Below are 26,709 nucleotides of genomic sequence, written 5' to 3'. Positions count from 1 at the left end.
GTCATCTGGCAGTCTCCGGCCACCTAAATTAGGACCCGGAGACTGCCAGATGACCCCGCTCGGAGCGCCGCACACCGGAGCAGCAATGACACGACGCTCGGCGAGGTAAGTAAGATGACGCGCTGGCGCTGACTCGAGTATAAGCCGAGGGGGGCACTTTTCACCCAAAAAAATGGGCTGAAAATCTCGGCTTATACTCGAGTATATACGGTATATATAAATGAAACATTTGCTATGCTCATTGATATGGGGTAAGATGGACACAGCAGTATTGATAACTGCCTTTGAAAGCTTTGAAAGACACTCAAACTGTGGGCTTAAAGTGACACTATTCTCAGGAGTTAAATCTTGAAAATGTATTCAATTACTCTAACAGTTAACAAAAATGTATCCCATTTGTGTATCAGTTAGCTCTAAATCCTCAAATCATCTCTGAATTGGTGCTGAGATTGTCCTTCCTTCTGGAGGGTGGCTACTTTTGTTCCCTATGGTTCCTGTGTGTGTTGTAAAGTAGCCACCACTCCAAGACTACAATCTCACATTTAGTTCACTAGTTTGTACTGAGATTGTAGTCCATCACAGGAGTGAGCTTGGAGTGGTGGCTACTTTACAACAGAACACAGGGACCACGGGGAACAAAAGTAGCCACCCTCCAGATTATATCAGGATTGAAATGTATTGGTTGGATATCATCAATATGGATATATTTCTCTCATGACAATGAATGTTTCCTTGTGAAGTGTCAATATATACGTCCAGCTTATTTTCCTTCCACAGATTTATCAATTTTGTCTGCATGCATGTATACAACAAGGCCCAAATTTAAACCCCTTGGTTGCAAAATATATACTTATGGACATGAACTTATGTTTTGTTTAGAGTAGTTGGAACAGTGGGTTAATGCTTGCTATAATTATAGACAGATATCTCTATTGTTACTGCTTTGTTTTTGTATCCACTCTTTAGACTTGTTGAATGGTTGCAAATTCTTTTGAATGTTGGATATTATTTTAAGTTTTTGTTACTAATAAAATTAGATTTTCATCTTTCAGGAACACTATTCTCCCTAAAATGTATTTTCTACTACCCCTTACTTCTATGTCTAAATATACAGCACCTTGCAATCATAGCGAAAATGGGTAGATGTCAGATCTTCAGCTGTTGGGGAATAAAGGGAAGTGTCTATAAATGGTAAATATCATGTGTGGGAGCATTTGCAGGAGACAGAACACAATGAATGTGTTTAGAGGAAGGAGACATCATAATTAATGTGCATTTTACAGAAAGTGCAGCCAGTGAAGCGGTCATTAGACTTGACTTGATTAAAGGCCAAAGTCTAAGAAAGTTGTAGGTATCTAGAATGAAACCATTCCAGCTACAGGGGAAATCATGAGCTGATTTTATAACCGTGTATGTGTTAAAACAAAATATCAATCAAAATTACAACTACAGACTTTCTAAAGGTTGATTTGTGGTGCATAGTTACTGCCACATGTATAGTTTTCATAAGAAATGTCTTCAGTAAACATCTCTACTTTCCAGTAGTTTAAATTACTACAATAATTATCATGTACAGCAAGAATGCTCTTTGCCAATAGGTTGCGTATGAATATTATATTCTATGAACCCTAGATTATGTTAACGTCTTGTAACAACATGCAGGCAAGAGACCTGCACATAGGTCTTTCTGTAGACCCACCTCAGATCTGTACCCAGATCGGAAGAATTTGTACCTTTAGTCTTAGCCCACTTATACTGCCGTATTGCAAGGGAGAACTGCATTACTACAACACAGATGTCATGTTAGAGATGTAATAGACTGTCACGTATGTTACAATGTTACATGTACATTACAAAAGACTGCTGTATTACTAAGTACCATGTTACAAGAGTACTGCTGAAGGGATGCCATTACTGGTTTTGAGTCAGTTGTATTCTAGTTTCCTTTTTACCATTTGACCAAATGCAAATAGAACTTGGTTCCGTTCGGATCAGTGGCCCCATTGTGGAATAAAAGCACCTCTTTATTTACGTTAATACTGGCTGTAGCTCCACCCCAGTCTGAAGCCTAAAATATGGGTGTTCCTGTGGGGGGAGGTACAGCTAGCGCTAAACACACACAAAGGGGATTTCTGGCCGATTCAGCAGGAATCAGACAAAATTGGCTCTGTTGGTGACCCTATTCTTTCATTAGATTGACTTTTGCCGAAGGAACATGTTGGAAAATCTTTGGCTTAACAGAGCTTGCAGTCAATGCGAGCTCAGTTGGGGTATGCAGACAGTGGGGGATTCAACATGCTGAACAAAGAAAATATAACAGATTTCTCCATCCACGCTGAAAGGCATGGATGGAGGAATCTTTTATATTTCCTTTGTTCAGCCCGCAGGTTGAATACAGAAAATATATAGGTATATACCCTACTTAACCACCACCCCTCTTAGTTGATTGTTTACTATAAGTGAACAATCAGTGCTATAGGGATGTGTGATAGCGATACTAGCGACTTTGTTCACAAGCAAGCCCCCCGGCAGACAGATCATAGCCCCACAATGCTGAGTGAATTTTTATGAACTATTATTATTATTATTCAGGATGTATAGATTTATATAGTGCCATCAGTTTGGGAAGTGCTTTACAATATAAGGCAGACATTAAAATCGCAATACAATTCAAGACAAGATGGTAAGGGGGCCCTGCCCCTGAGGGCTTACAATCTAAAAGGAAGGGGCAAGTATGAATGAATGCTCAGCACTGTTGGGGCTGTGTCAAATACTGTACTGGCCCCAACACCAGTGGTAAGTCATAAAAGCTCATTCAGCGCTGCAGGACTGTGATCTATCTGCTGGGGCTGTTTGTTTACAAGCAGCCCAGCAGATAGACCACACAGCCCTGCCGTGCTGGGTGATCTTTTATGAATGAATGTTCAGCACTGTCAGGGCTGTACACTGCAACTCTGTACTGGCTTCGACAGATCTGATTGTTCATTCATAGCACTGCCGGGCTAAGTGATCTATCTGCTGGGGCTGCTTGTAATACACAGCCTGCAACACTGAGTAATCTAGTGCTGGTCTCCAGAGCGGCCCCTGCTGCTAGAGACCAGTGTTGTCACTCAAAACCCGATCTGCTTGCTAGCAGCATGGTCAGAGGTATGCAACCACGATGGCAGGATGTATTTTAACAGGACTGAGTGCTTTATGCACTTCCCCTAGCAGATTGAATAAAAATGTAACATTTGTTGTGACCTCTTCTTTATAACGAAAATGTTCATTTTTAAATTTACTAATGCGCTACTGTGTCCCAAAGTCAGCATATTGAACTGCAAAGGAGGCTATACACTTTAAAGACTGCTTTGAACATGAGTAGAAATCAAGCTGTAATCCTAAACCAGTACGGAGGTGTACTGTACCACTGGCTGAGCAGCAGTTTGATTTAATCACATTTGTCCCACTCAATAGCTGCTTCACATAAGAAGCAACATGCAGACTATTAATCCACTGCAGGCTGTAATGCAGACAATATGAAAAAAGTATAGAAGAAAAAACGTAGTGCTCTTACAAGTAGCAGAATTAAAGGACATTACATCATTTTACTTACTAGATTAAATCAGAGTTATTGCAATAGTCTGAATATCTGATAAAATGGTGTCAGCCTAAATAATAGGTTTTAAAGCTAAGCATGTTATATCATTTTGCTTAGTGTCGATTTAATATTTGTGTTACCTTAGAAGGAAATAAAGCATAAAGGATATGTATAAAAGCACACACTCAATATACAACCTTAGTATCTGAGTTAGAGGCAATATCAAATGAGACTTCTTCACATCAGTCACTCACCATGTCCAGCGTTTATAGACACATTCCTTGAGTTTTGTCTGTAAGAAAAAAAGGTTCAGGGTTTGCTCTGGGTGATAAGTACAACACTGATTATAACACAGACAAACACATTTTGTGGTATACAGACTATTATATCACATATCAAAGTGTGACTATTCTAATACATTTTCCACCAGCCAGCTGCTTGCTACACCAACTTGCAGTATATAAAACTATATCCTGCCCACTAACTTCTATAGAACCCTACAATACACATCATGTGATTTAATGTTGTCTACCATCTTAACCCCTCATCATTACAGCTTGCAATAGAAATCATTCACCCATTGCCCACACACAGGGCTGTATTTTGACACCATGCTGCTCTAGGCACACCTGGGTGACGCCATCCTCTAGTACAAGCTTTCTTATTTTAGTGAAAACTGATGCTAAATTTCATTACTGGGGTCTGCTTTGTATGCCGTTCTGCTTTTCAACTCTACAGACCACAAAACAAGCGTATGGAGAGATGACACGTTTCCTGAACTATATAAAGCCTTCTGACACCTCTCAGAATCCTCTGCGCCCACTTTTCCCCAAAGTTCTCTTACTCAACTTAGCCACAAATATCCAAAGTTGGACAGAAGAAAGAAACAAAATAAGAAGAAAAAAAGATCATAATCTGTATATTTTAAAGCTTTTTGCTGCCCTCTACAACCCTGCTGTCGTAGCAACTGGCCCATGAGTGTCATTATGGTAAATTCAATGTTGCCCACACATTGCCTGGTCTACCTGAGACCTGGCTGCCACTATACTGCGGCACAGGGGTAGGCAACCTCAGCACTCCAGCTGTGATGAAACTACAAATCCCATCATGATTCTGTGAGTCATGCCTGTGGCTGTCAGAATCTTGCAATGACTAATAGGACTTGTTGTTCCGCAACAGCTGGAGTGCCAAGGTTGCCTACCTTTGCTGTAGCATGTACTCTGCAGCCTACACAATACTGCACATGTGCTAGATGCTACCATAGGGCATAAATAGAGATAAATGACCCACCCAGGTACTTGTACCGAGCATGGCCATATCTAGCACATGCTTGAGGTTAATCACATAGACTGTAGAGTATGCACCGGAGGTATAGGAATTATTATTTCTATTGCTAGAGTAATGATTATGGTTTAGGAAGGTAGAACATGGATGCAGTTCTTAATTATACCTACACATTACAGAGCTCTGGACCAGTCTCTGAATAGAAGCCATTAGCAAGCTTGTTTCTGAAGTTAAAAGAGCTGCTAAGATCATTGGGAGTCAGTGGAAACCATTCTCTATTGGTGCACACTTCTACCATTGTATCTTCATGTTCCACATGTAAAACACAGGAAGGAACGGTTCAAAGGAACACTGCCTTTTTTATTCTTGATTTAGACCTGCATGGCTTTGACATGCTAACAAGGAGTAGAGGACACATACATGCCCTGCTTTTTTAATTCCTATAGATATGCCATTAAATTTAGATGCAGGTAGTGTTAAACAGTAGTGTATTGCAAAGCTACTTATGCTAGCAGAGGGTGTCCTTGTAAGTTCGACAAAATCTGGCCCGTTTGGATGGAGTCCGACACTACACTAGCAATTTAGGTAATCAACCGTAGGAGTCAGATTGGTGTTATTAAGCCCTATTAGGAGTACCTGCGATTTCTGACCTCCCGGAGCATCCTGGAAGGCTAATATTGCATGTGTAGAGTTCGGCGGAGGGAGGTTTGGAGTTCTCTTTCCTTCTTTAATTGATTGTTATGCATTGCATCGTGTATGAGGCATTGTACTGTATCACTATAATAACTATTCTCATGAGGGAGCTGATGGAGAGTGGATTTGTTTCCATAATGTTAGGGATCCTATGAGTCACTGAGGGGTGGGGGAGGTTTATGGTCAGAGGAATGTTATTACTGTACTATGTACTGTTTTGTATTATAACCGGCATATGTTATGCTGCACTGTATACACTTGTTGTGTATTATTGAGGTGCCAGGTTGGTGCCCGGATTGTATTTGTTTTAACTGCAAAATGAATAAAAAGATTTTTCAAAAAAACAAAAAAACAGTAGTGTATTGTAGTTGGTGAGGTAACCACGAGAGAGTCAACATGTACAGTAAATTTAGGCAACTCCTATACAGTAGTGTTGTCATGGGTGACGCTGGGGTCCAACATTGTCAATAGTTCTGTCCAGGTTTAGGGGATGTGTGGGCAGTGCAGATCAATACCGATTTGCTTAGTGTGTGCTGATTCTGATTTTGTACCGGACTGCCAGTCTGAAGCTCACTGTGATTTCCTGATTTTGCCTAGCCTTAACCTCAGCATCGCTCCACTTCAGTATCTACCTACTGCAGGTTCCTTAAAATTTCACAACACACAAATAAATCATACCTACATATCGTGGGACCATAACAATCACTGGCTAACATTAAAAAGCAATACATTTTTATAGTTATGCATTTTTTCACTGACACTAGTAACATCCTTAATTGGCCTTTTATTTATTTATGGGCTGCCTGTAAATTCACAGCCAGATGGCATTTCCGGAAAACACCAGCACTAACCTTGCTGGTGTAACGATAACGATATCGATAGCCATGCTGGTCACTAGCAAGACTAAAATTGTATTCTGGCCATCAGATCTGTGGGAATCTTTATTTATTTAATCTAGTTCCAACACCAATGTGTACTAGCAACACCATGAAAATGATAAAGTACTGAATAGGTCTGTGGGACTCGGCGAGGCTACGGTTTCCACGGTTACCAAATACTGATAAAATACTGTGATAAAAGTTTCTTTCCTCACACCAAGCTAAGTATGCCTTCCATGTGCAATGGCAGACCTTACAAGAAGTAGACTTCCTAGCTTTTAGCATCAACACCTGGACATGCCATATCCAGCCATGCTGTTAAAGCTTGTGACCATGAAACAGGACAGTAAACCCTCCTTGGGCAGAAGATCTGGATGATCAGGTCAGAGTACCCCATCTGCCTTGGCTAGTCCTGAGATATAAAGATCACCAGAATGCCTTCCTTCTCTATGCTGAGAAGCAGACAAGGAAGGAGTTTTCAGGAGGAAAGGCATGGATCATGGTGCACTGATCCCACTGGGCCACTAGAGCATCCATTGCTTTCAACTGATGATCTCTGCAACCGGAGACAAACCTGTCCAGTTTTTTGTTGAACCTGGAGGCAAGGAGGTCTACTTCTGGCATCCTCTACCTGTGACAGAAGTTCTGAAACACTTCTGGGTCACTGACGGCAGGGAGCAGAGATGAACTGAATATAAATCAACATATTACTTGTAGTCAGGAGCAAGTGCTTCCTCTATAATGTAGACCAGGAAAAAAAAACACAGAGCATGCGCATGCGACACTACATCCAGAAGATGACGTCGGAGCTTAGTCCCTCAGAATTAACATCTTCTGTGGTGAACTGACATAAAACAGGGATTTTTAAATGGCACCCAGCGGCCCTTGAAATGAGGTATGTCTGTGCTTGGCCCACATGGTCTGCATACAAAGTCAGTTTTCAAAGACAGGGTCACAACTGGGGCTGTGCCACAGCTTTGGACCTGCAAAGCTTTCTGTGGCAAACACAGTACAATTAGGTCTATAAAGCGTGATAATGCAGAGCCTAGTGCCGGAGCTACTGCTGAGGAGTTACCAATCTGGACAGCTGCATATAGTAACAAGCTTAGCAGCTTGTAGAGGAATCTTGATTGAAGAAAAAAATAGCTAACAAAAGTTAAGACTCTTCTCAGCAGAGCAGAGAAAAGACATCCAGCCTCCTAGGACACTTAACAGACAAACTGAGGCATGCAGTGAATATTATAGGGTTATACCCTATAATATAATTTTTTTGTTTGCCAGTATCCAAATCCTCCTGTAGGTGGCAATTAATCCCAAACGTCTCTGACGTCCTGTGTCCTTGAATGAAAAACAAAGAAAAACCTTTTTTCCCCCCACTTGTTGTAACTGACATTATGTTCAGATCAAAGGAAACTCTTTTAAATCTCCACATAAAAGAGCTAAATTAAAAAAAAATGCATTGTAACAATAATATTTGTACAATGCTCTTATTAACAAACCTGGAAACAGTGTTTCTTTGCAGGCATTGTTCATAAAAGAGCCACTGTCAGCACTCCAGCAATAGAGACCTAGACCAGGCTGTCAAAATGTTAGCTGTGTCCAGGTCTGTGTTACTGGAGTGCTGACAGTGGCTCATGTGAATACTGATACATAAGCACTGTAAGTGACTTCTACATAAACAAATTTGGGGTCCAACAGCTTTGTGCATACCTACACAGAACTGCCGCATGCTGTTTTTTCGCAGACTTCATTTATAGAGGAGTGTAAATATAATTGGACATTGATGTATAACAGTGGCACAAACTGTTGTGGCACTACTGGTGGTATATAGTGATGGTAACGATGTCCGGGACATTGCTGTAATATATACTGGTGGCTCGTGATCAGTTAGATGACCTTGCATACACTGTGTAGGTCCTTTTAGCTGTATAGCTTGAATAATAGCCCAGTCATTTTTCTGTACTCTGTGCTCTCTTCAAGTTCATCCTTACAAAACCTCTGATGCGTAACGGTTTGGCTTGGCTTATTAAGTCCATAGAAACATGTCTAGGTTTGTTCTAGATCATGTTTTAATATATGAAGTACAATTTACTCAAGAGTGTTGAGTCCTTTGAAGCTTTGGTAGCTATTAGTATCATTTACCCCTGCTTTAACAAACACTGTTATTGATAAAAATCTATTTTCTTTATTGCTTCCATCCTCCATATGGACATAAATGGATGCTTCAGCCTGCATTACAGCCTATACAAATCATTTGTGTCATTATCCTATTACAGCTGCTTATATTAGTGCAGAGTGAAAGAGCCATCAGTGCATACACAAGTGATAAACCCTTCACAGCAATTTAGGGCCTCACCTTTGGCAGCTATATAAACATATGTAAGATACACAGCAACATTGTATATGTTCAACAATTCATCAGTGTCAGCTACTGTTATTTTAAATGTTAGATCTTATTGTCAAATAACCAAATCTGTTCATGTTGTTACTGTTAATGCACCGTAATAGAAAACTCCAATATAAAGAAAGTACCATTAGTCTTGTATTCGGGTAGTTTTTTATTTACACAGTGGGTTACATCAGTGTCTTTGCAGATTTTAAATCAGTATTTTGATGAACGTGGAAAAAGCCACGGCTGGATAGAATCATATTACTTCTGATAAAAGGTTTGTATTCCAAGCAGCATATCTCATCAGCTTTTCTTGCAGCTATACCTTGGAAAGGTTTGTGGGCCATTACATTTTAAAACAAAACATGGCCTTATGGACTATTACATGGCTGTGCATATAACATATTTATTACTTAGTTTGTGTTTTACCCTATTGGCATAGAAGTGTGGAATTTAGAAAAGAAGAATTACTGGGGCCTAATCTACTTGTCCATCTTGACAATCTACTTGTCCTGACAAAAAAAAATAATTATAACCAAAACCGTATTTAACTGTTCTAAGAAGTCATTCTCATTGGCGATCCGACCGCTCTATCCAATGAGTGATAGCAATCTCCAAGTTCACTTACTCTTTAATGCACATTGTGTGTGCTTAAGAGCGCTGCTCCCCGACTACCACAATGTGGCACATGGCACACAATGGAATGGGAGAAGCACTCAGCACACACACAATGGGAGCAGAAAATGTGCCTGCAGCCTTGCGCTTCCACTCCTCTTGGGGTTTGTCACTACAATGAGAGGATAACACAAGCAGAAAGCGGGAAACATATAAGGATGCGCTGTCCATTCCAGGGCCATAGAACAAAGTTGCACCCTTATACCCATTCCACCATCACCTCCCCGGTACCCAGCTCCCTCCCCCCCCTGTTCCTTAATTCCTCACCTTCTCCTCCCCACTGGACCCGTCACACTCTCAGCAGCAGTGGAGGAGGGAGGGTCCTCCGAGGGCTGTCAGCACAAGATTGTGTGGCTGCTCTGTTAGCCTTTTCAGACCAGGTCCAAATGTCCAAGTTCTAAGCCCTAGGATCTGAGCTACATCTTTGTTCAACTAGTTAGATAGGACCTTGTTGGAGGAAAAATCCCAGGATCGGGAAGTAAGCTAAGTATTATTCAAACTAAAATTCCAATTGGTAAAGCAAATGCTTACAGGGGACAGGCTTTTCTGTTGTGGCTTCTTTCTAAAGGAAATGAACTGTAGAGGTGACCATAAACCTTACAACCATCACAAGACTTTTGTCTTGCGATGGTTGTAAAGGAATTTAAAAAACGTACGATCTGCCCATCTTGGAGAGGCAGATCGTACTTGCGATCATCGCAAGCACGCCCCCAAGGTGCAGGCTTCCGATGACTGCAATGCTGGACGGGCACACCGGCCCGTACGGCATTTCTCTTTCCAGCAGGCCACAAACCCGCCAACAATCGTACGATTCTTGGCGGGGTTTCGAGCCTGCTCGTAAGACAAAAGACGTGCGACCGTACAGTAGAAACGGTTGCACGGCTTCCATACACCTGCCGATAATCATAAGATCGCGGGATTTCCCGAGATTATGGTACGATAATCGGCAGGTGTATGGGCACCTTAAGACTTTGTGTTGATGCACCTGGAATGTATTTAGCTGATTCAAACTGAAGTTCACTCTGGCTTTAATTGCGTTTCAAAACAGAAACAGATCAACTTTTACCAAAATCACTTATTGTAGCCCCGCCTATAAATAAAATGGCAAACAGTGCACATCTCGAGAAAGCTGGACAACACCCCTCCCTGCACCAACAGACATCTGTCACCAGATGGGAAATGTGCAGGGATCGCATTACAAGGTGCTATGTCCTGGATCTTAGTCATTACACATATTCCATGAACACTTATTATTGCTCTATTGTGGAACAGTGTTTTATTTTATCTTAGTTATGTATATATGACATCTTGCTTTTGAATATGTACGTATGCGAACAAGATGACTATTTTCAGTGATTGTCATTGAACAGACACGCATGCCCACTTCCCAGCCATCTCTGTCTGTTGCATTCTAAGCTTCCCTGAATTTCTGTAGACTGGGGCAGCTGCAGTGCTGATATCAGCAAGTTCTAGCAGAATACCAATTTTATCTTCCTGGACAATATTGAACACTTAAACATGACAATTATTTACAAGCAGAGAGAAGGATGTCTCTAATATGCCCATAGGGATAATATATGTGCTGGGCTGCAGTAGTTACTAAGATCTTATTTTATCCAACTGCACTTACTTTAGGATTGCCATAACATAAAAAAACAATGACCTTATTTCAATGTCTATAAAATGTATTTTGTTTTTATACCATATAGCATTTACATATTCTAATGCCAAAGGAACACTTATATAAATGCGCTAAAATGCAACCTTACACAGAATTGTAGGGCCAGATGGAAATGGATGTGGCTGAAAGAATAAAAATTTAATACAAGCCCATAAACAGTTCCCAGCTAATACTTCAATAACATTAACATTTACATTGTGTTTTTAAAAAAAACACTCTGGCCTAGACTTGGGGCTATCTTTATTACTTGTGAATGTATATACTCAAATGCTTCCACTACAATAACATCAAAGCGACCATCTCTCCTTTCAAATGCATTTAGTTAGAGAAAAAAATGGTTCTACTGACACTACAAAAGAAACTGAACCTGCACTGAACTTGTTAAAAGCAATTAATCTTGAAGAAAAGAGGATTTGTTGTCTCATGTTCTATTACGTAAGTCTTTCTAAACACAAATAGCCTCATTCAATGTAGAGTTTTACTTAATTGCTAATGACTAAGTATAGAACCTTATAAGAACCAATTAGAGTTCACTTTGCTGAAGATAGCCCAGTTTAAGATGGGTTCCTATTGGTTACTACAGTTAACTGCATTTTAAAAATGAAATACGAGTTGCCTTATAGAAGGATATGTTAAATACTTACCTGTCAGGGGCTGTTGAGTCCAATATTTACTCTCTTGCAGAGCTATGGATGCTATCAGACACAATGGGTGTGTTAGATAGCATGTTCCACACTGGAAACTGTGGTTCCTTCCCCTGGATCCTACAGGACACGTGGGAGGCTGTCAGGTGGAATGACACTACCCAGTAGGGGACAAGCTGACACATCCAAAAGTGTCGGATAGCAGCAGCACTTTACAAGACAGTGAATATTGAACATCCCACCTGACAACATATTACCTGTGACATATTATATGGATATAATATATGTATATATATATGTACGTGTTACATATTCATTCTTAAACAGGGTGCTTTTTATTCAATCCTGTCATCCTAGTGATGAGGCACTTTAAAATCAGCAACTAAGAATAAGAAATCTTTATCAAATAAGGTCAATAGTATCCTCTTCTTGACTCCCCTTCAACCTGTGTAATGCAGTATAAAAGATCTGAGCTGATATTTACAGCATTTCCATACATGAAGGCCAAATTGGCCCCCAAGTAGTATGTTCCATGTACTGCCTGATAATCAGGGTGATTTACTTGGGTTCTCTTCCTTTAAAACAGTGGTTCTCAACCTGTGTAACCTCAGGACCCACATTTGTCCTTGGACATTAAGTGGCGACCCAAGTTGCACTGCAATGGAACGCACGGCATTGCGGTACCGTGCGTCCCGGTGTGGGCGATCCTCAGCTTGGGGTGCAGTGCTGGGCTGCTGGGTTGCGACGGTGCTCCATCCATATATGCATTGTTTGTACAGCTCCCTTGCGCACCCTGTAAAGCTGCTAGGAGCCAGAATGTGACGTCACTCCGATCCAGGCAACTCTACAAGGTCACGTGTAGGGAGCTCTAAGCAATGCATGTATGGATGAAGCTTCCTCGTGGCCATAGCTCCAGCCCACCCCACCTCCAGCTGACACTGGGCACCAGGCAGCATATTCTGAATGGCTGCTCAGCGCAATAACTGATATTGCTACGCTAGGGGGAGGCTGAGGAGCCTCTCACACAGAAAAGTGGAAGGCACGCGACGACCCACTGAAAACAGGGTCGCGACCCACTTTTGGGTCACGACCTACCAGTTGAGAACCAAGGCTTTAAAAGGTAAAAGGTTGTCACTGCTTCCCCCTATTAATCAGAGCGGGCCATCAGGTAATATAATATAAATGGTTTTGTAGCCCTGGGATTGTCATGTACAAATGGTGCATATTTTGATCATGGTGTAATTAAAACAGCAGAAATTGATGCGTGCCTCAGTTGTATGTTCATGTCAATACTGAAATTCAGTTGTTTGCAGGAAAGTTTACTGTGTTGCTGTGTTTGATTCCTGTATTTTGCCAGTGTATGTATGGCAGGCTATCAAACATCACAGACAGAATCAGTTTTAGGCTGAATTCATCTGAATTTTTTTAATAGAAGGTAAATAAAAACCGAGAAAGGCAATGGGTATATAAATGTCTTCTTACAGAAGATGTGTTTTATCGTAGGTTTTTGACCGATTCAATCTTTCATTTAAAAATAAAAATATACGGCAATGACCTGCCACACCGGAGGAGATTAAAATAGCTGCTGCCATTCAACAGTGAAAAGATGATAATGTAGACAGGAGACTGCTCATACACCTTACCACTCATTGTTAATGGCAGAACAGCATTGCATTACATATGCCCAAGGCTATATGTAGGCCAGTGTAAACAAAACACTCTTAGGAGCTCTGTGACCTATATACTTATACTTCACCCATCACTCATTATTTTACAAAAAAAAATAAAAAATTACAGCTAAATGAAATGTGGATGATTGACGATACCTTTGGCCCCCTATGTTACATATATTTCATAATGTAAGATAACAGATTTGTGGGATTTCGGGTTCTAAAGTATGATCTTACAGTTGTCTGACAGAGTGTCTTTACCACCTTCCTAATAGATCCCACTCCAATTATGCAGCAAGGTCCATCACCCCTTGCAGGGTGCGCTGGAGTATACCAGGTGGCTCCTTAGACTCTGTTCCACGCCCGTCTTTGGGCTCACACCTCCTCCAAATGTGTAGACGGCAGATGATCCAAAATCCTGGCTGCATGTGACACTCTATTGGACTCTGGTAGTGGGTTCTGCCCTTTGAAGCTACAGAGTGTCAGTTCTCCTACTGCAACAAGACATCTCACTCACCAGACTGTGTTTTTTTTAAATGTAAAGTGACAGGTGGGCAGATGTATTAATACTGCTGAATATATACTGGCATCAAAACCCTTGAACAATGGAAAAGCTGGTGGTGATTTAACCAATCAGCATCTATATGAAACTGAAATGTGAGTTTATTATAGACTAACCCTTTAAGGCATTAATTTGAGTCTGCACAAAGATTATTTAAAGTGAACATGTCCAGTTTTAATAAAAAAATTAACACTGCTAACCTGCAGGCAAATTGTGGTGTATGCAAGTACCTGTGCTAATCTTGAATAATTTTGTGTGCTACCTCCCTTACTTAAGCCTCCTTCACTATGCCCTTCAAAGGTCTAATGTCAGAGCCTTCATTGACCACTGAAGCTCTGGCACTAGACTGTTGAAATGTCGGGGCCAAGCATCTGTACCAACTTGATCAGAAGCTGAAACCAGAAGGTATGTGCAGTTTATCAGTATAACTAGTTTATATTTTTAGGACCTGACAAGTTTACTCAGTATGAATGTTAGATTTTTCCAAAATGGTCAATATGGCATAGGAAACTAATACAGTCTTCTTTCGGGGTGCAAAAGTGAACTCTTCCAAATCTGGGGCAAGTAAAATTGAGCTTATCATGAAAAAAATGATTGAGCAAAGGTTATCCTGAATGATAAGATAAACCGCATATCAAAACAACCAGTGGATTAAGAGCTATAGGACCCTAAAGGTACGGACTTCAACTTCTGCCTGTAAAGGACTAGCTGGCCTGGACCACTTCCTCCTTATATCTGGTTTATAACTGATTTGTTATATTGTGAGTAGAGATGCAAATATATGCTGTCAGTCACTTTGGCAGAATGACTCTTACATATAGTCTGGAGAGATATTGAAGCCCTGGGACTGTTGCAGAACATCCCCACATAAAGAGAACTAGAGGTTCCAGTAACCCTAGCAGCTATCAGCATTTTTGCTATTTCTGAAGCTGGGGGCCTTCTGTGGATGCATGTGGAACCTCTAGCCATTGATGCATATGTGAAAAACTAGGTCCAGTCAATATCACTGAGCAGTGAGCACCCAAAGACTTCACAAAGACTTTGGGTATTGCTAAATACTGAATGACTGTAACCACCATAGCAGATGCTAATGCTACTATGACAATTGTTTTGTCACTAAGAAAGTCTACATTTTCAGTGGTCAAGGCATTTGGAGGGTATGATGGTTCACATGACCACTTAAAGGAGAACTATGAGGTGAGTGCTTTTCACTCACCTCATAGTTCTAGCCGACCTGTGACAATGAGACTGTCACAGGTCGGCTCAGTAGATCGGGAGGTGAGCGAACACATACCGGGTTCGCTCACCTCTCGATACTATCACGGCTCTCTGCCATGACAGGGGGAGGGGCTGGATTCCCCTCTCCCCGCTCTGATCTGCCAGCGCTGACTGGCGGATCGGACGGGGGAGGGGGCGGGTACAGCTGGCTCTGCCTCTAGATAGGCAGAGCCAGCTGTCACTCACGCAGCTGGGCGGATCCCGTCGTCTACGTCGGGATCTGCTCCGGCTGCGGCGTCTCAGTATACCGCAAGCTGTAGCTCGCGGTATACTGAGCTTAGGGTAACGGGAGGACGCTAGTTTGTGTCCTCCCGTTACCCTAAGGAGAACTATGGGGAAAAACACTGACCCCATAGTTCTCCTTTAAAATGAGTTTGAATTAGTTGCACCTGTTGAGCATAACAGAATTCAAAGGAACCATTTGAAATGTTATTGATGTTCGATCAGTGCTATTTGTGCTATTTTTTTAATCATCTTACACACAAAAAAATGTTAGTATTCCATTGGTTTTAGATAACAATGGTCATGCCAAAATCCATACGATGTATACATTCATATGAAGCACACACAATTAATTTTCTCTTTTACAAATCAAGCCACTTTAATTTATGTTAATACATTGCAAATTGTCCTTTTTGTGGAACTGAGTTGGTAAACTGCTGAAGCTGTCAGATATTTTGTCCTTTCCTTTTTATGGAAGGGTGTGGGTTAATTGACCACCAGTCTGCATTCTAATCAGCCAACATCTGTGCAACATCTGGCTCTTGGTCAGGCGGAGTGCGGGGGCAGCCACAGAATTACTTCCTAGCAGGAGAATCTGAGCACAAAGGCTTCTGCTCTCTGCCTGCCCTTTGTACCAGCTGCCCTGGGTTGTACAGAGAAAGGATAATTCTTTGTCACTGTTGGAACCAGTGCAGAGCCAAATATTACCTCCTCCCAACATTCAGCGACCTATTTGGCATATATGCTTAAAAAATCATTACTGCTGCAGAGGTTGCATACTCATCAACTGTATTTCTCCCACTGGCAGTGGAAGGGTTTATTGATTTGGAGCTAAAACTTTATGCATTTCAAATAAATACTTACAGTAACAGTACAGATATAATATGCAAAGTACAAGTAGACAGTACTCTCTGCTACTGAACTGCCGCAGAATGTTAGTTAACATCTGTCATATTACACTGGCAAGAATAATGGCACGCAGTAACTAGTGTCAGCCAATTGGAAATCAGATTTCAGCAGCTTGGAATGAGCAGATAAACTGATTTGAGCTCAGCTCGAATGGATAACCACACTGTTGCTCTTTCACTTCTTAATGCTGTTGAACTTTTAGGGACATATTTATTAGGAACTCCAGGCAAAACTTCTATTAACCCTTGCAGTGGGGATAACCTGTACTGCAAGGGTTAACTGTTTTCTTGTCTAGGTGCTAAGAAAAGTTATACTCACCCAAAACGCTGAGCCGGCTCCCTGCTTCTTCGGTCTCTGAAGCCTGTCTTCTCCTATGCTGCAGCATTTGATAATGTTCCTCAGCGTCCACTGTGTATAGAACGTCATGACGGGATGATTTATGGAGTCCTAGACTCCTGCAGAGTTGGGGGAGAGAGGCTGGAAGGACCAGTCTAAAAGCAAGCCGACTCCGCAGTTCAGGTGAGTATAACTTTTCTTAGCACCTAGACAAAAACAAGCAGTTAACCCTTTTATTACCTCCTAGAGGGTTCCCCTAAACAACCTGACATGGGCCTGTGTCACATGGATTGGGTCCTTTCTAGCCAGCTCACCTATGCTATTTTCTCAAGAAAATGTCAGCAATTCTCACCCAAGTTATGCTAACTGGCAGTGTCTGTGGGTATTTTAGATGTAAAACTGTCAACTATTCTGGCCCAAAACAACTCAGTCTTAAAAGAGAACTATGGGGTAACCTTCTTTCCCCATAGTACTCTTTAGGATCACAGGAGGACATATACTAATGTCCTCCTGTGACCCAAAACTCAGTATATAACAGGCTATTGCCACACCTGGGACGGATCCCAACAATACTTTTCAGATCCACCCCGCTGGCTGATTGACAGTGGGCTCTGCCTAACTAGAGACTAACATGACTTTAGCAAAATGATATCTGATTGATGTGAGTTACTATATGTCACAGATCACCATTACTACTTACACTGTCCTTAATAAAGAAGACAAAAGTACAGAAGCACAGCGGCATAGTGTAGCAAATCTGACTTTAATTAAAGTTTACAAATAAAATGGACACACATATGTGTGAAAGCACAAAACACAGCAGAAGGAGGAAAGTAGGCCAGCCTTCTAGAGCACCTTATAGGGGTAAACCGCTGGGGTGAGATTGAGGATGCTCGGACCGAAGAGCGTGCTTGTGTAAATGGCTGTTGAAGTGGGAAGAGATTTCCCCCGAAACATGTCCCTGCTTACAGCAGCATTGTGAGACCCGTAACACCGGGGGAAACGGAAGTAGCCAAGATTGGAGAGAGACAAACTGAGAGAGACTAGCGCGTGAGAGTGAACTCCTTTATATTATTAGCCCTCGTTCACACCTGAACGTTTTGTAGCGCGTTCTACGCTCGACGAACGCTCTACAAAACGCTCCAAAATCTAAATCCCATTGTATTCAATGGTCTCGTTCCCACCTTGGCGTATTTCCGCCCGTCCCTAACGCGCTACAAAACGGCCCACGCCTGAAAAGGTACAGGTACTACTTTGGGCCATTTTGTTGCGCGTTTCCATTGGGATACAGCCAAGTAGCCTTCGGAAACGCGCGTCGGTCGCGCGACTTTTTTACCGCGAATCGCAACAGACGCGCATATGCAATACGCCTAGGTGTGAACGAGACCTTAAGGAGTTGCAAACATGGATGTTGTGGCATAGTTAGGCTGACACTGTGGCAACATTTTTATTTTCTTGCATAACTGGACACATAATATACAGTTTGAATGGACTATTTGTAATATATATTGCTACCTATGCACTACTTGATATCGGTATTTGTTGAGTTTCTATTTTGTTTTTCTTTGGAATGTCCTGAATAAGCCTGTCAGGGCTGTTTTAATCAATTGTGTCAATGGGAAATAACAACCTCTATGGTAATTCTGAAGAACAGAGATCAATAAACCAAATTCTGTGTGCAAATCATACAGCACACAATATATTTAACTAGGGATGCCATTAGAGATGGATTGCATCTATACAAAGAGTAGGAAAACCCTCATCCATACAAACAGTAGGAAAACCCCCATCCATCCAAGTACCTTAACTATTAACAAAAATGTATCTTATGTGTATCACTCGGCTGTAGATCCTCAAATCAACTCTGCATGTATGCTGACACTGTCCTTCCTTCTGTCCTTCTGTTCCTATTAACAAAAATGTAGTTTAATTGTGCATCTGGAGGGTGGCAATTTTTGTTCCCCATGGTCCCTGTGTGTGTTATAAAGTAGCCACCACTCCAAGATCACTCCCGTGATAGATTACGCGAGAATCTCAAGTTTACAGAGTTATTCACAAAAGGGTGAAGAGTTTGGAGAAGACAGGAGAAGTGAACAATCTAGGCCAAAAAAGCTGATGTAGAGCTGATGTAAAAGCTTGTAAAAAATTCCCCAATTCAGCTCACTTTCCAGTTCAGCTATTTTGGCCTAGATTTGGCCAGAATTACAAATGTGTTGGTTTACTAACTTGTAGTGAGATTGCAGTCCATCACGGGAGCGAGCTTGAACTGTGTACTTTACAACACACACAGGGACCATGGAGAACAAAAGTAACCACCCTCCAGATGCACAAATAAGTTACATTTTTGTTAATAGTTAAGGTACTTGAATGCATTTTAAAGATTTAACTCCAGAGTTTAGTATCACTTTAAGTCAGTCATTTCCATTTGGTGGCAGTCACTTTCCAAGCAATAAGTGTTCTAATGATATTGTAAAGTTGCAGGCAACATCGAATATTCTCCAGGCACCTAAACGTGCATCTGTAGCAACAGTGCACTGCAGACACATCTGCTTTGATTGTCTACAAAGTGCCCAGAAGTCCCATAAAATGGGATGCTCTTGCTCACAGTTATTGCCGTCCCTGCCTACTGTTCTCATACAGTTGGCCCAGAAACATAATGGCCTCCTTTCCTAACCAATAGGGAGGAAGGGACAGGCAGTGTTGGAAACTAGGAACCTGGTTGCATCGCATGATGTCATGGTGTTTATATTTCCCAGGCAATATGCAGCGGATTGCAGTGATGTGCCAAACTACAACATAACTGGAATTTGTTTTGCCACCACAACTTTGCTTTAATCTGGGAAAAGGACTTAAACATAAATCGTCATCGAAGGCCTATTGGGAGGTGCAAGGGTGGAATAATCTGATGTTATACTATAAGGTTTCTTCTTTAACAAGATAACAGTTCTTGTTCTGAGACTTCTAAATATTCCTACAGATTTCTAGATATGGCTCCCCAGTACTACTTTTGTATTAGCATACAGTTAGGAGTGGATGTGTACTGTGTAAACAGATTACTGTGGATAGTAGCAAATAAACAGTACTTTAGATAGAATCTATCAGTCAAATTTAAAAAAAACCTAAAGTTCAGGAAGATTGAGGTGCCTGCACATACCTGCAGTAATCTCCAAAACCCTCCCATTATGGCTGAATCCCAGGAGATTCTGACAGGCAAAGCTCCAATACTTCCAGGTAGTATTGGAGTATGCAGCTAACCCCCTCTTCACTGGCCAACTGGAATGTGCAGCTGACAGGAAGTGATGAACATGTTTTGCCACTATCAGTAAGTTGCAAAGGTTTTTCTTTCAGAACCACCCAAGATTTTAGCATGGGTGTAAGATTTAGGAGGCTTCTGAACATTAGTCTCACAGCAGTTCATTTTTCTTTTGATTACAAATTCTCTCTAAAATGACACTAAACTCAGGAGTTAAATCTTAAAAATGCATTTAAGTACCTTAACTATTAACAAAAATGTATCTTATTTGTGTATCACTCAGCTGTACATCCTTAAATCATCCCTGAATTGGTACGGATACCCGTGACCTGCCGTACCTTCGCTTCCTGGAGAGGCATTCCCCAGCACGCCCAAGCCTCGCCCATACCCTCTCTCTGATTTGGTGCTGACACTGTCCTTCCTTCTGGAGGGTGGCTACTTTTGTTCTCCATGATCCCTGTGTGTGTGGTAAAGTAGCCACCACTCCACGGTCACACCCGTGATAGACTACAATCTCAATACAAATGAGCTTGGAGTCACCCTCCAGAAGGAAGGACAGTGTCAGCACCAATTCAGAGATGATTTGAGGATCTACAGATGAGTGATACACAAATAAGATACATTTTTGTTAATAGTTAAGGTATTTAATTGCATTTTTAAGATTTAACTCCTGAGTTTAGTGTCACTTTAAGAGTAGCCAGTAATGTCTGAATGGCATTGAAACCATACAGCAAAGTTACATTCAAAATGGATGGGGGTTTTCCTACTTGTTTGCAAGGATGAGGGTTTTCCTACTCTTTAGCTTTAACTGTCAGCTACATGCACATCTTTTGCAAGCGGTACATATACACATGCTAAAGCTGGCCATATGGCAGAGGGAGAACAGCCACACACCCATGGTGCTGGCCCCAATCCCTAGGAAAACAATAGCAACAAGCTAAAAAATATACTGCAGCTAGCACTGCCAAGAGGGATCTGCCAGAATGGAGATGATCATCTCTAGTCTATAGACATCCTAAAGGGGATGTCTACTGGTTTTGTACATATTATAAAATAGGTCATAATAGGTCATTACTTTAGACAGAGCGGTTTACACATAGGAGCAAGCATGGAGTCTAGGGGGCAAAATACAGAGAGTGTAGAAGGTATGATTGTCCCCAGGTCAAGGGACCCAAGCACAGCTACTACTTCCTAATATATACCAGCTGTGTGTTCAAATTATGATCCTACAGAATAAAACCAAACCATTCTGTTTGCTTTACATGCGTTTTCTGTTCTGTTATCTGCTGTTTAAAGTATATGGAAATGTTAACAATCAACCGCTTTTGTTCTGCTAAAAATATCATTGAAGGTGCTTTGTTATATCTGTTCAATAAGTGCAAAAAATACCTGTTGAGTTTGTCAGAAATCCTGTAAGCTGATAACTTCCTGTGCTCAAGGAGGGGATATGTAGATGAGGAGGCGCTGAGGGGAGGTTGATGTTCTTTGTAATGCATCAGAAATGAAGTAGACAGGGCTGACACCACCTACTCTGCAATTCAGAGCCAAAATACACCATGTTGTCATATCAAAGAGGAAGGCAGGAGCACATTAGATTTTTGGCACATCAACATTCATTTTCTGTGTCTGCGGCTGTTTAAAGGGATCAAACATGGGGAAATGTGCATGTATTCCAGAGGTGAACAAAATGTTTGTTTTTGTAATTTTGTCTTGACAAATGCTTTAAAGGAGAACTATGACTTAAGGGCAAATAAAAATATCCCTTACCTTGATTGTAGTAGCATCGTTCCTTTTTTCTAAAGTCGCAGCACATCACAGATAAAACCCTCAAAACCTGTAGTAAATGGCCATCTTCAACACAGCTCCAAGCTCCGTTTCTCTTAGGGGGCGTTAACATTTGATCCAGCCCGCCCACGGCTTTTTTTTCAACTCATCTCATTGCTGTGGCCGCGCTTCCTCTTATCGTGCACAGCTGTGAAATGCCAGCTCGTGCACGCTGGCATGTGTGATCGGGAGGCGGAGTCTGAAGTGAGAAGGCTGCTGCAAGAGATGGTATGAAAAAAACGGACTCAGCCTCCCTGCTAATGCAGTGCTCTTTCCACTTTCCACTCTCTCTCCAGTAATTATTAAATTAGGTTTTACAGCCTTATTGTGCATTTTGGCTAATTAGAGTAAATTACATAATTTACTTATTTAGCCTAAGGAATGCATTAATAAAGAAAAGATAGAACCCCATAGTTCTCCTTTAAGCCTCTGTGTAAAAGTAAAATAATAGAATGTATTTTAAGGTGCATGTAAACCCAAACTGTGAACTTCTCTTATTTGCTCCCTTTTGGTCTATTAAAGTGATATTAAAGTCAAAAGACATAAAATTAAAGTAATGTTGAATTCACTTACAATAGATGCTGCATCTTTATGTTTAAAAGGTTTACTTTCCTGTAGAATCAGCTGGTTCCCTGAGATCCTGTTTTAGGGCGATTCCTTTCGCCTGCAGGATCCTATTGAGCCACCCTTGTGTGAGTTAATAAGCTGTGCGTGTCTCCACAAACATAAAGACAAAGCAAGGCAATCCAATCCTCTGCTCTTTCATCCCTTCTCCCCCTCCTCCCTTCTCCAAGTCAGTAGATGGACAGCTGTTGCAGACTGCTTTGCCCCTTGTGATCTTGTACTGGACAGGAAGTTCAGGGAACATGATAACTGTAAGTACATGGGTGAAAATATAAAGCAATGCTTTGCTGGGCAATGTACATTGTAATGTATATGAGTTTATTAATACTTTAAATATACCTTTAGAAAGTGATTTGTGATATCTGTTTGATAAATGCAGAAAGTCTGTAGTCTTAACACCTATCCTGGTCCAGGGTAACAGCGCTGCACCTTAAAAGGAGAACTATGAGGTGAGTGAAAATCACTCAACCTCATAGTTCGAGCCGACGTGTGACAATGAAACTGCTGTCACACGTCGACTCAATAGATCGGGAAGTGAGTGAACACATACCGTTGCTCGCTCACTTCTCGATCATGTCCCTGCAGAGAGCAGTGACTGTCACTAACGGCTCCCTGCAGGGATCCCCCCCTCCCCGTTCCGATCCTCCAGCGCTGCCTGGAGGAATGGACAGGGGAGGGGTCGGGTACAGCTGGCTCTGCCTCCAGATAGGTAGAGCCAGCTGCCACTCACGCAGGTGGGTGGATTTCGACGGTAATGTTGGGATCCATCCTGACTGTGGCGGTCTCAATATACCTTGTGCAGTTGCTCGCAATATACTGAGCTTTGGGTCACGGGAGGACGCTAGTTTATGTCCTCCTGTGACCCTTAGGAGAACTATGGAGAAAAACACTTACCCCATTACACTCTTTTAATAGACACAGGACATTGAGTAAGCACTGTCAACCTAGGACACAAAGTGTTTTACTGGCCGGATCACCAGCTGAAAATAAAGTTAAAAAAAGTCTGTTAAAAGAAAACTAATACGATCTCAACATTGGATTGGTAAACTGGAAGACTTACTGTATAATATTTCATATTGGGGGTATATACACTTGAGCCAGAGCAACAAATCATTTTGTATTGCACATGAGTGAATTCCTGTTTAGATTTAGCACTAGCGACCTGTGTCATCTAATTGTCTCTACATACAGCTACTCTATAACTACATGCTCTTTGATGCCCTGAAATCTCTAGGTACAACGAGCACATCCAGCAAGAAAAAAAAGAGGGGCTGATCAAGCAAAGAGTAGGAACACTGTGCCCACAACCCCACAGAGGCAATACCCGCTGCTATGATTTATAGGCGCAGGATCCGGAAAGAAACAAAATAGAATCAATGTCTCCACAGTACCTGTTACACAAAGATGACTTCATATTTATAGAAAATAAAGGGACAATTTATTCTGCAAGTACATTTGCGTATGATTACCCAGCAACAGTGCTCTATATAAGCTAACAATGCCGATGTGATGTAGGGAAATGTAAAGTAACCCCTACTTGCGTCCCCACTCTACTGACTCAGTTTTGTGCTCCAGCAGACAGGAAGGCTTAGTCACAAAGTGCTGCAAATTGGGCTCACGTCATATTCCTTTTTTTTTGCTGGGAAACAATGTGCCTGAAAAGAGCACAGGGAGGCAGACAGAAACATATACCTTCCCTATCGGCATTACTAACACTTTGGTTTATACATTGACAGACCCTCAGGCACCAAATCTAATTGATTCTCTTTTTTCAGCTTCAAGGGGAAAGATGTCATGTTACTTTTTATTCCAGCATGTAGAACTGTTTAAAGCTCTGGCCTTTAGTAGAATATTTCATTAGACTCTAAACCAGGCTTTCAAATATTCTATACTTATTATTCTTATACCGACCTACAATAGTGATCACATTTTGATAAGCTCTGTAAAGCAAAAGTCCCCACAATTTTGCAAACTTGTTTATAGTGGTGTGCTCAAGTGAAATGCAGGCTTTGTAACTGATACAAAAGGGTCTATTTATAAACAATTTGCAGAGCCATTCGCCATTCCAATCTCTGTGAACGTTTGTTCTGTGTGATTGGAGGCAAAAATGAAGGTACTTGGTATATTTTCTTTTCAGGTTGCATGTAATTTAATACTGCCTTTTGGTCACTAGATGGAGCTGAGGAGCATAGAAAATACTTATTTCCCATACTCAACAGTTTCATCTAGTGGCTCTAATATGGTATTACATGCAATTTGACCTGAAAAGAAAATAAGAACAAATCTTTTTCTGCACTCTTGGTCGCCAGGGTGTAATAATTCTTTTTGAAGAACACTTTAAGAATAAGTGTGCTTTTACATAAATTAAACCTAACTGTACCTCTTTACCCCCAAAGTTCTGATTTCTGATATATTTTTCTAGTTTTCAGTCTGTAATAATGATGTATATTGTTTACCAAATTCAGAGAGAAACTACTTGAAATGCTTGATCATATTTGTGATTAAAGGCTGGAAAATTACAATATGCTTGGCTAGCATTAGAGCCAATTAAAAATATTTGAACATATCCAAACACTGTTGCATGCATGAAGTGGAAAAGAGCTGGCACTCGTAGGAATCCCCTTAATGGCGTTTCTTTATTGAAAAGGCAAAAACAAAATTGTCAGTGGGTGGTTCCTTACTTATTTGTATTTATTGCTTTTTAATAAAAAAAATGCCATTAAAAGGATTCCTACGAGTGCCAGCTCTTTTCCACTTCATTTTGTTAATTGGGTCCAGCAGAGATTCATGCTGAGCACCGCGGTCCCCATGGAGTATTGGGTCTGAGAAGGTAGCGCGGCTTTATTCTTGTATTGCATACTGTTGCATACAGTCTCATCCATTTTTTTGTGACTGCTTTTAATCCTGAGTCCACACATATTTAAGATTTCTTAGCAATTCCATCTTACACAATGTACTCCTCCATTGTGTGCCTTCATGTAACTGTTATCTAGTCTTTTAAAGCAGATCTCCAGCTCTATTAGCCAGAAGTCCCTTCTGTGCTCCTCTATGGTTTAGTTTCACTTTGTTACTTGGGCCTGACCTTCCCTGACTTCATGGATAAGGCCTGCCAACTGCTATTATTCCACTGCCTAATAAGCTTGCCTCAGAAGTCAGTGAGAGCACTCTCATCAGACACAGGTTGGCAGTTATTGGATCACAGCCAGACATACAGGAAACATGCTAAATCAGAAAGGGATACCAGGAGCTTTAATTGGTTATTAATAACAGTAAACATAGGGATCTTGTTTTATATGCTCCCACTCAGGACTTTTAAATATTCAAATGGAGTACATGTTTACTTTATAGTGGCAACCCCATTTTTTATCACTAACATTTTTGTCATGCTGTGAGAGTTTAAGCACTTGTGTTACTTCATCTCCTTGTGGATTACATACAAGAAGATGGACCAAGAAAAAACAGAAATACTCTTGATGGATTTCAAAAAATACATCCGGGCTGTAATGAGGCCGTCTCCAAGGTGCAGTGAGTAGCTGGTTCAAATGGGGTGTTGGCATGAGCATGCTGGGAAGTGTTTTATGCTACACTAATAAATTTAAATTCCAAAAAAAGGAGCTTTTCACTGTAGCCTGTGATCCTGTTGTGGAGATTCTACTGTCTTCCTGTCTGCAATTACTTCCTCCAGCTTTTGCCATACATCACTGCTTTTGACTGGCTTGTGGCAGGGTTACAAGGCAGAAGCACTATTGGGAGACAATTGTTACCCTATAATAGAAAGTGCCTAAACAAGAACATTCATAGCAAGATCACCATATAGTATTTTAATGACAGCTGTTTTTTTAAACTACAATAACATGCTAAAGTGCAGTGGCGGAACTACCGCCGGTGCAGCAGGTGCCTGAGGCTGTGGGGGGGCCAGGTGGGGTCCGGTCCTGGGCACCCCCACAGCCTCAGTGGGGTCCGGTCTTGCAATATGGGGCAGTGCACGGTCCCGGTGTTCGAACACAGGGCCCCGCACTGCCGACGGGCTTCTCAGTGAGGGGGCTGGTCCTGTGACTCACCTACCCTCCCGGCCGTGTCCATAGTAACAGGCGGCGGGAGGGGAGGTGAGTCACAGGAGGCATGTGTGTCACAAGCCCCGCCCCCTGCAGTGCACACATCGAAACTCCATTGGCTGCGGCCCTCTGGCTGGGTAAGTCCGAACGCT

The 26,709-nt window shown here is 41.5% G+C and overlaps 1 protein-coding gene across 1 annotated transcript in view; it reads right to left on the bottom strand.

The window, feature by feature from the left end:
* Positions 1-26,709, bottom strand: part of PDLIM7 (PDZ and LIM domain 7) — a 109,980-nt gene that overhangs the window by 14,311 nt on the left and 68,960 nt on the right. Inside the window, exon 10 of the mRNA XM_018552411.1 lies at positions 10,206-10,221. Coding sequence (XP_018407913.1) covers positions 10,206-10,221 — 16 coding nt within the window. The remainder of the gene's footprint in view (positions 1-10,205; positions 10,222-26,709) is intronic.

This window comes from Nanorana parkeri, unplaced genomic scaffold (genome assembly GCF_000935625.1).
Source record: "Nanorana parkeri isolate BGI_ZX_2015 unplaced genomic scaffold, ASM93562v1 scaffold87, whole genome shotgun sequence".
Taxonomy (NCBI): Eukaryota; Metazoa; Chordata; class Amphibia; order Anura; family Dicroglossidae; genus Nanorana; species Nanorana parkeri.
Note: the sequence above shows the minus strand (reverse complement) of the source record. Positions and strands in the feature narration are given on the sequence as shown.